We start from the raw sequence: 16,307 nt of genomic DNA on the forward strand, positions 1-16,307 counted from the left end.
TGCAAAGCATGGTTTGATTGTGACTTGAAGGGATAACTCAAACCAGAGTTTGTGTGTTCAGATGTAATAAGAAACTAAGGTTTGATCAAAACAAGAAATAATCAATGAAGTTCTTTATGCAGGAGTAGAAGGAAATGAGATCTCATTTGTGGCTTACAATCCACCAAGTTATGGTTCAGTTTATTGTCTTTATGCAGCGACTGTTACAAATGCCCTTGTGCAGCCAACCTTTTTTATTGCATCATACCTGTTTCTTTTGTTTGGAAAAGCTACAGTTCATATACATGTGCAAATATTTGAAGCACTTTGTACTTTGTAAACGTTCCAGAATACACAAGTTACTTAACCAAAATTGGAACCTTTATATTAGGAGATTTTGGATATGCATTTAAGTTCCTCTCTTGGCAGATAGTAGGTTCATTCTCTGCAAATAGCAGTTTCGTTCCCATTGTAGAATTAACAGTAGAGAAGGTGATTCCCCACTCCAATATTTTTTGTATGTTTGTGCTTGACCTAATGATTTCACAGTTCAACTTCAATGACTTTTGGTTGAAAAGGTTAGTTCTGTTCTTTAAATCTTGTTTTAAGAATTTAGGTTCAGACCAGCAACGATTTTGTTTACTAGGCAGATGACATGGCAAGATCTGTGTTTCCTGAGCATAGCTCTTGGCTCATGCAGCAGAAATTGAGCTAGGGAGTAATAAATAGTCTATAATGGATTGAGCCAACAGTTGCTGAGCTCTCTGGGATCAGGTAAATACAGTTTAATTAGATTTGAGCCTGTCAACTTGAGAACTTTTCATATATTTTTCCACCAAAGAGGATAAAGCGTTATTGCAATTACTAGTTGGTAGTTCATATTTTTAATAAACATAAAAACAGGTGCACTGGTGCAACTTTTCCCTGTATCTTCTGAAACAGAGTTTGATTCCAGTTGTTGTATTATATTTATTAAGCACAATTACTAGCCACTTTTCCAGAGTTCAGCAGAATAGAAAACCTGCAGTGGATTAAAAACAATGAACAGTCCAAATCCCCCTAAAGAATAACCAGTCATGCAAAAGGCAAGCTGAAAGAGGTGTGCTTTACCTTCTTCTGGGAAACAGAGGGCAAATAATGCACCTTAGAGAAGATATCATTCTGCAGCCTTGGGGCAATAAACATGGATGCCTTTCTTGTAGCTGCAGCAGTTTTCCCTTTGTGTGGAGATTGCCCTGAATTTCTGTGTGAGTTTATCAAAATTGGCATAGTGACAATGCCAGAGAGGTGGTCTCTGAAGTCTTACAAATTCTAGTAAAACAGTGCAAACTTAAATATGGTAGCTGAGCTGCTTTTGATGCTATCATTGACTGTTAGGTGATAGGCAGCTCTTGCCCATAATTTCAGATGTGAGTGGTCACAGGAGTGAAGCCCAAGACATTGGCATGAAGTGGATAAGGTACAGGAGCCAAAAGACATGTGACAGAAAGGCAGAGGTACAGTCCAGGTGAGCTCAGGTGTGTCTCAGGTGCATTTGGAGCAGACAACAAGCAATAGTAAGGGCAAGCTGACATAGCAGGGACATGTAAGACTGGGGTGCATGCACAAGCAAATGGTGCAAAGTCGATGGAAGGAGGTGTGGAGTGACTGCTTTGTCATCTCCAGGGTTTGGGAGAGTGACACAAGCCCTTATGTCATCCTCACCACTTTCTGTTCACTAGGCCTCTTTCTGTAGAGATAATGACATGATACACTGTAGTTTTTCTAATAGTATCTCAGGGTTTGATATTATGTACGGAATGTACTGTAATTCTGAACCAAGTTTTGGCCATCATCATGCTGGTGTTCTCCCCTTTCCCCCTTCCATCACTTCACATGTCCATATTTCCTCTCTGACTTCCTGATTTGGGCAAACCATAGTCTGTCATTACATCTGAGGCATTTGCAGTTGACCACCAAACCATAGTTGACAACTGATCGGTTCTGTAAAATCTGAAGGCAGCCCTGTTTGGGGAAGCTTTTAATGTTCAATAGATTATTGTATTATTGTATTTTAATATTCTGTTGGAAGCCAGATGGATGGGGTATAAATAATAAGTTGTTGTTGTTGTTGTTGTTGTTGTTGTTGTTGTTAATCACCCCTAGTTGTCTCTAACCGCATGGGCTGCAATGAGCAAACATTTTGATTGTTGGCTTGCCCTGCGTCTGGGCTTTGAGCAAGATTTGGGGCTCAAGTGTAGGAGAGAAAGGAGTAGATGTGAAGTGGAAAGCAACAACATTGAAAAGATACTATGTAGTTATAGGTAATATGTTGATTTAAACCCATCCAGTCTGAGGGACAATACATGTTTTGAACTTGGTAAACAAATATTTTTAGCCTAGAAAAAAATCCTGTAAAGCGTTATTCTTTATTGAAGTACAACTTGCTCTAAAACAAATTTCCCCTCTTCTAATGCAGATCTTTCACTATTGAGGTTCATCAATGCAGAGCTTACAAGGGGTTACTTCCTGGAACATAATGAAGCGAAGTACACAGAAAGGAGAGAGCGAGTGTACACGTGCATGCGAATACCAAGAGAGTTGGAAAAGGTAAACTACTTTCTCAGCATTCTACTTGGGTTGATCAATTAAAATTCTGATTAAATTTAAAAAATAACACAACTTTCTAAACATGCATTTTGAATAGGTTTTAAATTACAAAAAAGTAAATTACTTTTTCCCTGTACGTGGTCTGAGGGCTGTGTCTTATGTATGGAGTCCAAAAGCATCACTTTGTCTTTTGTATGGTGATGCCATAATTGAATGTGTAGGCTTGTATCCAAAGGGTGTGTGGACTGAAGAGAACAGCCTGTGCAGCCAGAGCTTCACTTGTTGTTTTCTTTGCAGCAGTAGCACTGCCAAGGAGAAAAGCAGTAGTTCAATAAGTGGCTTGCCTCTGGCAAAAAAAGCCAGCAGATGCCAGTCATTATGAGTGGATCTTGTACAGGCTACGAGGCACACTCATGGGGAACCCCTTCGCAAATGGTTCATCTGTAAACTTTTTTCCATGGGTAAACCTTATGTAGGTGCTATAAACATCATTTCTATTCTAAAAGATGCTGAGCAAAAACAATGACAACACTTACATCCTGCATCATCCTTTCTGAAAAGCTAGGGTTAGATGCTGAGCAAGATGGTCTGACTCTGTTTAAGACACTTTCCTATTTTCCCACGTTGCTGCTTCAAGAAGTCTGTGGGTTTTTTTATGTGTGCTTTATGCAGTTAAAGTATAAAGTTGTTAACGGTTGGCAGGATTCAGGTAAGGAGTCCCACTAGCAGAAGCCTGAATAAAGAGTTCCATCTGCTCAACAGGGCTTCTCCCCCACCTTCCCCCTGCATCTCCCCCAAACAGTTGGGAGAACCCCCAGAAAGTACATGGGGGGTAGATAGTTTTATCTGACAAGCTGAGCTCCCTGAACTATTATATCTTATCAGTGTGGTGAGCTTCTTTGAAGACTCCAAAGCAGACCACGAAATGTCCCATAAGAATCTACTTAGTTCTCCTACTGAAAGAGTGGGACTTGGAACTGGTGGCTGGTGGGAATAAAATAGGAATATGTTGGTGGGATTCTTTTTTCAAATTTAAGTTTTACACATTGGAATTAGATATTAATATGTTTATCTAATTTAATCCTACTGGGTTTTAAAAAAATCTTTTAAAGTGATAACTCTGAAGTCATTTGAAAGACGATTTAACAGTACTGTACACAATTCCATACTGTACAGTTAACATATAACACGTGAACCATAGACTAATTATTTTCACCCTCCTTATCTTCAGGAAATATTTTCCATATCTATTTCATACAGATGGTTTTGCCACATGTTCCAGGCTAAGACACACCTTCAGTTCACGTGGGACATTGGCCAGGCCCATTAGACCTCATTGTTACTCTGCATCAACTAAGAAGGTGTATCAACTTATTGAGAAATCCCAGGATTCCCTAATTGACAAACTGAAAAATACTGGTGTATCAAAGCTAAACATTTTCCCATATTGTTCCATATGAGGGGCAACGTTCGAAATTAAACTAACTTCTGCAAAAGCTGCCTGTCTTTACTAGTCACCATGATGTGAAAGGAAGGTCAGGGCTGATTATCTAAAATTGTGTGCAAGAACAGGTCATCTATTGAGGAAAGATTGGAATCATTGAGCCATGAACGTTTGCAAACTTTGACTGATTCTTACAGTGCAGACATTTTCTTGAACACTTTCCAAGTGCACAGTGTATTGTTCCATAAAGTTTACCAAACTAAACAAACTCATAAAACCACGACCACCACTTTACTGGCATGGTGTCACACATTTAGGTTTAGGGAAATGCTGAAAAAAATAGTTGTTCTTCCAAACCCTTAGAAAGATTTAAATTATTCTTTTGTTGGCTGATGTTGGTTTTGTGAGGATTTCTGCATTCTGTATTTGTGGCAGTTTTAATAAGGTCTTTGGGGTGTAAGTGCTTTCTAAGTATTACTTTTGGGTAAAGGTAAGGGTGATTTTATAGACTTAGAATTGTGATGCTGATCAGCATGGAAATCTTTAAAGTAACAGTTTTTACTCTGATTTCTCTTTCCTTTTACCCTGCAGTTGATGATTTTTGGGATTTTTTTGTGCCTGGATGCTTTTCTCTATGTGTTCACACTCCTCCCATTGAGAGTTTTTCTGGCAATGTTCAGGTTCATCACATTACCTTGTTATGGCTTGCGGTAAGTTCCTTTATTTCTCTTATTTTGCTAAACTAAGTTGATCTAAATATACTTTAATTGGCCGATTTAACTTTGTCAGTCTTAAGGCTTGAGCTGGTTTGAAATTGCAAACAGTTTCATGTTGAAAAGCAAACAAAAAATAATCCTAACACTTGACATTCATTTTTGAGCCTCATCCATTTGTGGTTTTGAATAGCAGTTAGCTCAAAAATTCTCCATGCTTTCCCAGAATTTGGTGTTGAGGGCATGCCAGGAACCTTACTTTCTAGGTTTTGTTTTTCTAAGTTATAATGATTTTTCTAAAAGGACCAAAATACATAACAAAGTAGTTCTGTTAGTGAACAACAACAACAACTACTACTACTACTACTACTACTTATTATTTATACCCCACCCATCTGGCTGGGGTTCCCCAGCCACTCTGGGCAGCTTCCAACAAAATATTAAAATAGTCCGTCAAACATTAAAAGCTTCCCTAAACAGGGCTGCCTTCAGATGTCTTCTAAAAGTCTGGTAGTTGTTTTTCTCTTTGACATCTGGTGGGAGGGCGTTCCACAGGGCGGGTGCCACTACCGAGAAGGCCCTCTGCCTGGTTCCGTGTAACTTGGCTTCTCGCAGCGAGGGAACCGCCAGAAGGCTCTCGGCGCTGGACCTCAGTGGACCTCAGGATGTTACTCTGGATTATACTCTTTATTTAAATGTGTTAAAGCTTATGAATTTTACCCCAGTATTTAAATTCCTGCAGGGTAAATTTGTCAAAAACCATTCAAGAGAATAGCCCTCTTAGTTCCAAGGATCATTTAGCATCTCTGATAATGTAGAATAACAGGATTATAAAATAAACCCATTCGAATACCTCTAAATACTGGTAGCAATATTTATTTAGCATCAGGGTAAATCATAATGTAGAGTGATGTGAGTTAGTTGTTATAAGCCCCAGGCTCATATGCTCACACCTCCGCTGACAAGTTAAGTAGTAATAGTTTCTGCTTAACAACAGCTTGTCAACTCATCCAGACATGATCAAATGATAGTTAATTTTAACTATAGTTTCTTTGAAACAAGCCAACTTGAAAACATTGTGAGATGTGCTGGCCATCTTATTAATTGTCCTGTCTATAGAAAGAACATACCATATATTGCCCGCTTAATAAATTAATTGTCTTACCAATAAACATTCACATTCTTCATGATACAATTGGGAATGTACCATGTATCCCATGCCCAGTGTGCTTGTACTCAGTTGTTAGTTTTATTGTTGCTGTTGTTGTTGTTAAGACCAGTTGTAGGGGACTGGGAAAAACCTGTTACTGAAGTCAGAAGCTAAGACTTCAGCATATCCAGCTTCTTTGAAGGACTTGAGTACAATCCAGAAACATCAAAATTGGTATCAGTTCCCCATTGACTTCATTGAGTTTGTCAGTGCAAAGAATCAGGTTATGTGCTCCTTTTTTTAGAATGAAATGTCCCTTTTGAACTGTGCTGCAAATACATTTTTGATGCTGTATAATTTGCAACTTGTTTAATAAATCCTTTAATTGGGTCGTTTTATTCAGCACTTAATTCTACAATGCACTATAAATTTTGTCTTCTATGGTTAAAAAATGGCTGTTTTCAAGTTTCTTGATTATTGTATGTTTTTAACAGTGAAAATATTGCTGTAGAAAAATATATGTAGGCCTGTTAAGAAATGACATTCTGAGGAATAAAGTACTGAAATAATTAGATTTAAGTGGGTGGATCATATTTCAGTATTATGTGGGCATTGGTTTGTTTGAGCTGTTTTAAAGGACTTCCTATAGATACAACATCATATTCCATTCTATGTAAAAACAAAAAGTGCTCCTCCCTTCATTCTGTTTTTTTTTCAAGATCTCAGCAGAAAGACTAAATATCCTATATCTCCAGCCTTCGTTTACACTCCATTTATTCTATTCTCTTAGAAATTATTTAAACTGGATTCTATTCCCCCATTCTTTATTGCTCTGAAAGTATAGCAGTCCTTTTCTTTTGTGAGGTTAATCGTCATTCACGTTCTCATGATTCATGTAAAGTGCAAATATTGCATATAGCTGTGTTTCTGCATCCAGACTCTTGGACTAGATAAAAACAGAATAAGGTGATTTCTTCATAGCTAAGATTATTTCCTGCTCTTTTGTACTTGTGCCTCTTAGGAGGCGGGTTCTTTCAAGACTGCCAGATTAATTTTGGATTGTTTGAGCAAGATGTTTAGCTAACAGGGTTAATTACTTTTTAATATATATATATATATTTGTATTAAAATTTGTACATCTTTAGTCATGCAATGAAAACCTACAGGTATCTTCTGATGCCTGAGAATCCTGAGTATTTCCAGGTGAACAGTTTCAGAATGTCAGTTGCGCTGCCTCAGTACACCCAACTTCTGCAAGCCAAATGCGGCTATGTCACTCATTGCTGGGCCAGATAGCAGATCTGGGTCTAGCAAAGCCTGGGGCCCGAGGTAGCACTTGGAACATTGCCCAAAAGAACAGGAGTCATGGAAGAAAAGGCAAGCTAGGTGTTATTGCATCACTCCCACAGCGGATGTAGGGCTGCAGCATTAAATCAAGCTTGGGGTAGCCTTCCTCCTGTTTTAAGCAAAGCTTTGTTCATAACTTAAATATTTATGTTGTGCCCTATGTGATGGGCTCAGCACAGATTATGGTAGTTTTGTCATAGGGCACATTCTACTAAATACAGCAATGACTTTTGCCACAAATTGAGCCTTTGTTGGTAACCAGAAAATAGTGGATTTCCACAGTCATATCTTTAATTTCTTTTGGAGAAATACATTAATACCTCCATTAAGGTTTTTCTCCCTGTTGTTTCAAACTTATCACATTTTAAGTAATTTGTGACTACATGTTCTGCCAAGTTTACAGTGTGATCCCAAAGGCATAAATTCATGTAACTCGTTTTGTGGATCAGTTTGTGTTCACTAACAAATAAATATATGTACTGTTGTATTCCCCTTATATGAGACCATAGGGCTTTCAATCTTTTGGTAGATAATATGTACATCATCGATGGATTTAATTCCACGAAATAGTAATACCAGCTTTTTAGAAATACAGGCTTTCTTCTCTGTTTCTTTTTTCTTTTGTCTCATATTTGAAGTTTGACAGTAGCAGATTTGATCTAATTCCTTTTTGCTGAGTTAAATTCTTGATTATCCCACAATTCTTAATTAGGCAGATATGATTCATTCAATTCATCTCAAAGAGAATAACACTCTTTTCCTGCTTCAATCTGTATGTGCTACATGAGGGAAAATAAAGTTTTCAATCACTTTCCCTCTTTTCCGTGATGGTCAACGTACCTAGTGTAGCAACATTACAACCTTCTTTCTCTCTCTTTCTCTTTTATTTCTTGTAAATCAGACTGAAGGGGAGAGCACTTTCACTTCCTTTATAGGATGGAATATGATGTCACATGGGCCTCCTTCATGGTGAGTATATATCCTGATTTTTCTTCTAAATTATCAGCTAAAATGATTTCTCCCCATAAATTGTAAACCTGTATGTCATGTTGTTAAAAAGCCAACATCGAATTATTAACATCACACTTCTGTTCATAAATTTTGCTGGGTTGTATTCAACTATTTCCTGACCAGAGTAGACCCAGGGATGAGAGAAATTAGAGAAAACCAAATGGTACAAATGGTACCTACCTGTTGCAGTATCATTTATTTTGAAAATTATTTAGGAAGATAATGAAATAAAGTGTTAAATTAGAGTACATTCTTACATTAAATCTAAGAAGAGTTTGTCCGGTCAATTTTAACAGACGCCATGCAATTTTGCCTATTTCGCTGAAAATCTTAATAGTTGAATTTCCAGGAGCTGTCAAATGAATTGTTATCCTAGGCCAGGCATCCCCAAACTTCGGCCCTCCAGATGTTTTGGACTACAATTCCCATCTTCCCTGACCACTGGTCCTGCTAGCTAGGGATCATGGGAGTTGTAGGCCAAAACATCTGGAGGGCCGCAGTTTGGGGATGCCTGTCCTAGGCTTGTAAATGACCACTAGTCAAGTTAACTGTGGCAAGTGAAAAATCAACTACAGAGACCAGGCAGGAAAAGTTTGGATTCTTTTTTTCTTTCACATGAGCCACAAACAATTGCGGGAAGAAGGACTAAATAGTGTTTTTGTGTGTGAGTAGTAAACTTTGTGAATGCTATGGGTTTGTTTCAAAATATTCCGTATTAGCTACTTATGAAAGATAAATATCACTGTGCAAGTGGAACTCTGCTCACTTAATAGGGCTTTTTAACCCTCTCCTCCCCGCTACAGTCTCCTTTGTCCATGAAAAGCCACTCCTGAGGGTTGGGCCCCTCTGAGACCAGCCCTGGATATGACAAAGGGGGCTGCTGTAGAAGGAGGGAGTCCTCAGTAATTGGAGGACTACCTTGTCTGCAATTCACACAAGAACACCTCTGTATTCAAGACATATTTCAGATGTAAGCTGTATCTAAAGCAGTTTTAATTTTAAAAATGATGTGCAGGGCATATCAAGTGTTCTTCGTACTACAGTCCTTGCTTTATTGCATAATAAAGTCTCAACTTGGGAGGCGGGCTTAATGGCTGTTAACAACCAGGATAATAGGATTACCTGGGTGTGTAAAAAGGAATTAAGACAGAGTTTCCTGGTTTGGACAAAGGAGGGAAGTCTGGCTTAATCTAAAACAGGGATGAAATGCCAAAACTGCTATGAAAAGAAGGGTATGTGGGTTGGAGCATTCATTTCTGGATTCGTAAACCATGGTTTATGAAAGAAAGCTTACCTTCAATAGTGCAGACCACCCTGCCCAGGTGTGACACAATCTCTCTCTCACTCACTCACTCTCACTCTCTCTCTCTCTCTCTCTCTCTCACACACACACAGTCAGTAATGTGCATGCTAAGATACAGGGATGAGTGAAAACAATACTGTAGATACTAATTATCCCTCATGAAAAGTACCTCACCCATTCAATTTCAAGATAAATTTCTTTAGGGAAAGTGTTTTGAAATCTTACTAATCATCGTGCGATTTCTCATTTCGCCTTGTTTGTTTTGAGACAGCTCTCACCGAGGCCTAAGGATGAGGTTGGTGTTGATTTTTTTCCCCTTAGCATGCTGTTGTGCTATCTGTGCGCATGTAGTTTTTGTTGTTGATCAAGATAAAAGCAAACACATTACGGAAGTTTAGCTTCTTTTAAATAATGCTTCTTACACAAAATGCATGCTTTGAAGCAGCTTGGCTCTTGTAAGTGCATCTGAGTGATGCCTGTCTTTCCAAATGTGTCCCATTCACATACTACATTTTTTGGAGTGCACTTAAAAATTTAGGTTATAACTGAAAACAGTGGCCTGGATTCCATTAAGGCAGTGCAAGGGTTCCTGCTAGTGCAGTGGGGCTTCTTTCCTCCCCTCTTCCACTTCCCCAGATGTGCTCCTGGAGCGTCAGGAGAACCCTGAGAAGAGATGAGGGGAAGGAGGTGGTTTTTTTTCCACCTGGCAAGCATAAATGAAGGAACAATCAGAAGACTGTAACGTGAAATTCCACCCAATTTGTGAACCATCTGGGTAAAGGGAAGCCAATGTGGCCCCCTACAAATATTATTGGACTACAACTCCCATTGCCTCATGGCAGCATGTTGCTTGATCAGGGATGATGGGAATTGTAGTCCAGTAACATTTGAAGGGCTACTCCTGATCCAGCTATTATACTTTGAGTACTGTCAAGTGCCCCTTCATGGATCAATGCCTTGTCGTGGCGAAGGGGCTTGAATAACTCAGAGAAGCTATGAGCTATGCCATGCAGGGCCACCCAAGATGGACAGGTCATAGTGGAGAGTTTTGACTAAACGTGATCCACCTGGAGAAGGAACTGGCAAGCCACTCCAGTAACCCTGCCAAGAAAACTCCATGGACAAAGACAACAGGCATATAAAAGTTATGACGCTGGAAGATGAGCCCCTCAGGTCGGAAGGCGTCCAACATGCTACTGAGGAAGAGCGGAGGACAAGTACAAGTAGATTCAGAGCTGATGAAGCGGCTGGGCCAAAGCCGAAAGGACGCTCAGTTGCGGATATGCCTGGAAGCGAAAGGAAAGTCCGATGCTGTAAAGAAAAATATTGCATAGGAACCTGGAATGTAAGAACCATGAATGGAGGTAAGCTGGATGTGGTCAAAAATGAGATGACAAGAATAAATATCGACATCCTGGGCATCAGTGAACTAAAATGGAAGGGAATGGGCGAATTCAGTTCAGATGACTATCATATCTACTACTGTGGGCAAGAATCCCGTAGTAGAAATGGAGTGGCCCTCATAGTCAACAAAAGAGTGGCAAAAGCTGTAATGGGATGCAATCTCAAAAATGACAGAATGATCTCGATACGAATCCAAGGCAGACCTTTTAACATCACAGTAATCCAAGTTTATGCACCAACTACCGGTGCTGAAGAAAGTGAAATTGACCAATTCTATGAAGACCTACAACACCTTCTAGAAATGACACCAAAGAAGGATGTTCTTCTCATTACAGGGGATTGGAATGCTAAAGTAGGGAATCAAGAGATAAAAGGAACAACTGGCAAGTTTGGCCTGGGAGTTCAAAATGAAGCAGGGCAAAGGCTAATAGAGTTCTGTCAAGAGAACAAGCTGGTCATCACAAACACTCTCTTCCAACAACACAAGAGACGACTCTACACATGGATATCACCAAATGGGCAGCATCGAAATCAGATTGATTATATTCTCTGCAGCCAAAGATGGAGAAGCTCTATACAGTCAGCAAAAACAAGACCTGGAGCTGACTGTAACTCAGATCATCAGCTTCTTATAGCAAAATTCCAGCTTAAACTGAAGAAAGTAGGAAAAACCACTGGGCCAGTAAGATACAATCTGAATCAAATCCCTTATGAATACACAGTGGAAGTGAGGAACAGGTTTAAGGATTTAGATTTGGTGGACAGAGTGCCTGAAGAACTATGGATGGAGGCTCGTAACATTATACAGGAGGCAGCAACGAAAACCATCCCAAGGAAAAGGAAATGCAAGAAAGCAAAATGGCTGTCCAACGAGGCCTTACAAATAGCGGAGGAGAGGAGGCAAGCAAAATGCAAGGGAGATAGGGAAAGATACAGGAAACTGAATGCAGATTTCCAAAAAACAGCAAGGAGAGACAAGAGGGTCTTCTTAAATGAGCAATGCAAAGAAATAGAGGAAAACAATAGAATGGGGAAAACCAGAGATCTGTTCAAGAAAATTGGAGATATGAAAGGAACATTTCGTACAAAGATTACCATAATCAAGGACAAAAGTGGTAAGGACCTAACAGAAGCAGAAGACATCAAGAAGAGGTGGCAAGAATACACAGAGGAATTATACCAGAAAGATATGGAGGTCTCGTACACCCCAGGTAGTGTGGTTGCTGACCTTGAGCCAGACATCTTGGAGAGTGAAGTCAAATGGGCCTTAGAAAGCACTGCTAATAACAAGGCCAGTGGAAGTGATGATATTCCAGCTGAACTATTTAAAATTTTAAAAGATGATGCTGTTAAGGTGCTACACCCAATATGCCAGCAAGTTTGGAAAACTCAGCAATGGCCAGAGGATTGGAGAAGATCAGTCTACATCCCAATTCCAAAGAAGGGCAGTGCCAAAGAATGCTCCAACTACCGCACAATTGCGCTCATTTCACACGCTAGCAAGGTTATGCTTAAAATTCTACAAGGCAGGCTTAGGCAGTATGTGGACCGAGAACTCCCAGAAGTGCAAGCTGGATTTCGAAAGGGCAGAGGAACCAGAGACCAAATAGCAAACATGCGCTGGATTATGGAGAAAGCTAGAGAGTTCCAGAAAAACGTCTACTTCTGCTTCATTGACTATGCAAAAGCCTTTGACTGTGTCGACCACAGCAAACTATGGCAAGTTCTTAAAGAAATGGGAGTGCCTGATCACCTCATCTGTCTCCTGAGAAATCTCTATGTGGGACAAGAAGCTACAGTTAGAACTGGATATGGAACAACTGAGTGGTTCAAAATTGGGAAAGGAGTACGACAAGGTTGTATATTGTCTCCCTGCTTATTTAACTTATATGCAGAATTCATCATGCGAAAGGCTGGACTAGATGAATCCCAAGCCGGAATTAAGATTGCCGGAAGAAATATCAACAACCTCAGATATGCAGATGACACAACCTTGATGGCAGAAAGCGAGGAGGAATTAAAGAACCTTTTAATGAGGGTGAAAGAAGAGAGCGCAAAATATGGTCTGAAGCTCAACATCAAAAAAACCAAGATCATGGCCACTGGTCCCATCACCTCCTGGCAAATAGAAGGGGAAGAAATGGAGGCAGTGAGAGATTTTACTTTCTTGGGCTCCTTGATCACTGCAGATGGTGACAGCAGTCACGAAATTAAAAGACGCCTGCTTCTTGGGAGAAAAGCAATGACAAACCTAGACAGCATCTTAAAAAGCAGAGACATCACCTTGCCGACAAAGGTCCGTATAGTTAAAGCTATGGTTTTCCCAGCAGTGATGTATGGAAGTGAGAGCTGGACCATAAAGAAGGCTGATCGCCGAAGAATTGATGCTTTTGAATTATGGTGCTGGAGGAGACTCTTGAGAGTCCCATGGACTGCAAGAAGATCAAACCTATCCATTCTTAAGGAAATCAGCCCTGAGTGCTCCCTGGAAGGACAGATCATGAAGCTCAGGCTCCAATACTTTGGCCACCTCATGAGAAGAGAAGAATCCTTGGAAAAGACCCTGATGTTGGGAAAGATTGAGGGCACTAGGAGAAGGGGACGACAGAGGACAAGATGGTTGGACAGTGTTCTCGAAGCTACGAACATGAGTTTGACCAAATTGCGGGAGGCAGTGCAAGACAGGAGTGCCTGGCGTGCTATGGCCCATGGGGTCACGAAGAGTCGGACACGACTGAACGACTAAACAACAACAACAACAACTGTCAAGTGAGGCAGTCTTTGTGTGTACAGTATTTACTGACACACACAAGCAAAGCAGGAAACACCTCTAGTTGACCCTAGATACGTTCTGTGGAAGGCATGTTTCAGAAGTAGTTTTAGGGTGTGTAGTATTGCAGAATTTTGATAACAGCTGTTCTTGGGATAATTGTTTGACACAGGATAATTCAGTGGGTATGGCAGGAAAGGATGGCAAGTGTAGCAGGAAGATTCAAGGACAATCAAATAAACATTCAAACATTTCTGTGTAGTATGGATAAACAACAGAAGCAGTATCCATGCCTCTTTTCAAGAGCATTGGCTATTCTTCTACGACTTATTGTTATGAACAAGGATTTTCAACTGACAAATATGAAAGTTCAGAAAAGAGAAAGGCTTCTTTGTGTTGATGAGGGAGATGAGTTTGTCATAAATTAGATGTAATATAAATGAGATTACTTGGTAAAAACAAGCTCACACCTCTCATTGAGTTTGCATACATATTTAAGAGGCTCGTTTATATTTTGGAAATGATTCCTGTTCTTATGTTGCTGCATAAGAACATAAGCTGCATAAGAAGGTTTTATACCTTCTGGATCATATTATAAAGCAGTATTATAAAATCGAGTACTGCTAGGAGTTGTTTCTTATTGCTTTTCAATGTATTTTATCAATAAAAAATTCAATGTGGCGCAGTCAAATGTTTATTCTGAAAGTGTGGCCCTGAGAAAAGTATGAGAACCACTGGGCTTATCCCGTGAAGTATGATCCTGAAGCTTTTTCAGTACAGTGGTACCTTGGTTTGCAACCACTTTGGATTACAACTGTTTTGGATTACAACCACATCAAACCCGGAAGTGTGTGTCCCTTTAATTACAAGCAATTTTGGGGGGGAGGCCCCATTGGCAAAAGCGCACGTTTTGTTACAACCTGTTTTGGTTTACAACCGGACCTTCAGAATGGACTATGGTTGTAAACCAAGGTACCACTGTACAGGCATAGGGTATGCTCGTGTTAATCTTGTTTTTGGTCAGCGTTGCCTATGTAGATGTTTTTCTTAACCAGCAGATGGAGTCAGTACTTTGATTATGTGAAACAAGCTCAGAATTTATTTAAATTTGCAGCGCATAATAAAGGTAGCTCTTAACTGCAATCTGTTTGGAATGCTATCTTTACTCTTTGGCAAATTCTGATATACATTACAAAGCTTTTTTGTTATGTACCAATCTGACAAACATCAAACAGTTGTTGTTTTTTAAGTGTTGTGCTCAGGTAGAAAAGACCTTGCATATTTTATGGAAATAGCTCATGATTGTTTAGGGACAATTTGAGCTGAATATTCATTGGTCACTCTCCTTTGCGTGCACTAGTTGCTCTTAATCGGTAACCAGGTAGGTGGGACTTTTGGTAATTTTTGGAGATTTGTGGTAGAGGTTGGAGCCCACCTAAATGTGATAGTAGCAACTTTGTGTGTGTGAACACAAATCTACCCTAATCACACAGAGAAGAATGGAGGGCTTAAAATGAAAAAGATATCAGGAAGGGTGTGACAGACCCCTTCAGAAGCCTGCCCACCAATTAACCTCTCCAGAATCTTCTCTGCAAGTAATTTTGTCTTAGCTGTGTTAACTTCCAATATTCAGCTGAGAATAAGTGCACTTGGGGAGAGTAATTGTGGCAAAGTAAGATGGAGAAGCAGCTTAGTCATGCTGGCCACATGACCCGGAAGCTGTACATCGGCTCCCTCGGCCAATAAAGTGAGATGAGCGCCGCAACCCCAAAGTCATCCGCGACTGGACCTAATGACCAGGGGTCCCTTTACCTTTATCTTTAAGATGGAGAAAGAATTTGCTCCCATTTTGGTTGAAGGAAGGGTTTGTAAAGGTAAAGGTACCCCTAACCTTTAGGTCCGGTCACGGACGACTCTGGGGTTGTGCGCTCATCTCACTCTATAGGCCGAGGGAGCCGGCGTTTGTCCACAGACAGCTTCTGGGTCATGTGGCCAGCATGTCTAAGCCGCTTCTGGCGAACCAGAGCAGCGCACAGAAACGCCGTTTACCTTCCCGCCGGAGCGGTACCTATTTATCTACTTGCACTTTGACGTGCTTTCGAACTGCTAGGTTGGCAGGAGCTGGGACTGAACAATGGGAGCTCACTCCATCATGGGGATTCAAACCGCTGACCTTCTGATTGGCAAGCCCTAGGCTCTGTGGTTTAGACCACAACGCCACCCACTTCCCTGAAGGGAGGGTTTAGTACAGTTAAAATCAAACTAATCACTCACCCTTGTCTAGGTGATTTAGGCTTTACTATGTTGTGTCTAGTTTAACTCTTAGAAGAGCTTGACTTTTCATTATACTTGTAATCTGAAAATGCTCAGGAGAAAATAGGAAGCCAGGGTGAACCTGGGAGCACTGGTATTGTTACCCACTGCCATTCAGAACACTAAAAAACTTCTAACTTGTCAAGAAAAGGTCCTGAAGTTTGCAAATATTTTCTGTAAACTATTTGAGTTTGGACTGAAATAGAGTTATTTTATATGAGCATCTGAGATTATAGCAATTCTTGCATTTGTGTGCTACAGGCTAATATTGCTTTGGTGTAGCC

The 16,307-nt window shown here is 40.2% G+C and overlaps 1 protein-coding gene across 3 annotated transcripts in view; it reads left to right on the forward strand.

The window, feature by feature from the left end:
• The window catches only part of TAPT1 (transmembrane anterior posterior transformation 1), a 54,436-nt gene that overhangs the window by 12,605 nt on the left and 25,524 nt on the right, over positions 1–16,307 (forward strand). For 2 of the 3 annotated variants that reach the window (XM_035112367.2, XM_060278985.1), the window contains exons 2-4: positions 2,438–2,568; positions 4,604–4,722; positions 9,808–9,831. In XM_035112367.2, coding sequence (XP_034968258.2) covers positions 2,438–2,568; positions 4,604–4,722; positions 9,808–9,831 — 274 coding nt within the window. The remainder of the gene's footprint in view (positions 1–2,437; positions 2,569–4,603; positions 4,723–9,807; positions 9,832–16,307) is intronic. The other variant, XM_035112368.2, reaches the window with a different exon arrangement.

Source organism: Zootoca vivipara, chromosome 9 (genome assembly GCF_963506605.1).
Source record: "Zootoca vivipara chromosome 9, rZooViv1.1, whole genome shotgun sequence".
In the NCBI taxonomy this organism is placed as follows: Eukaryota; Metazoa; Chordata; class Lepidosauria; order Squamata; family Lacertidae; genus Zootoca; species Zootoca vivipara.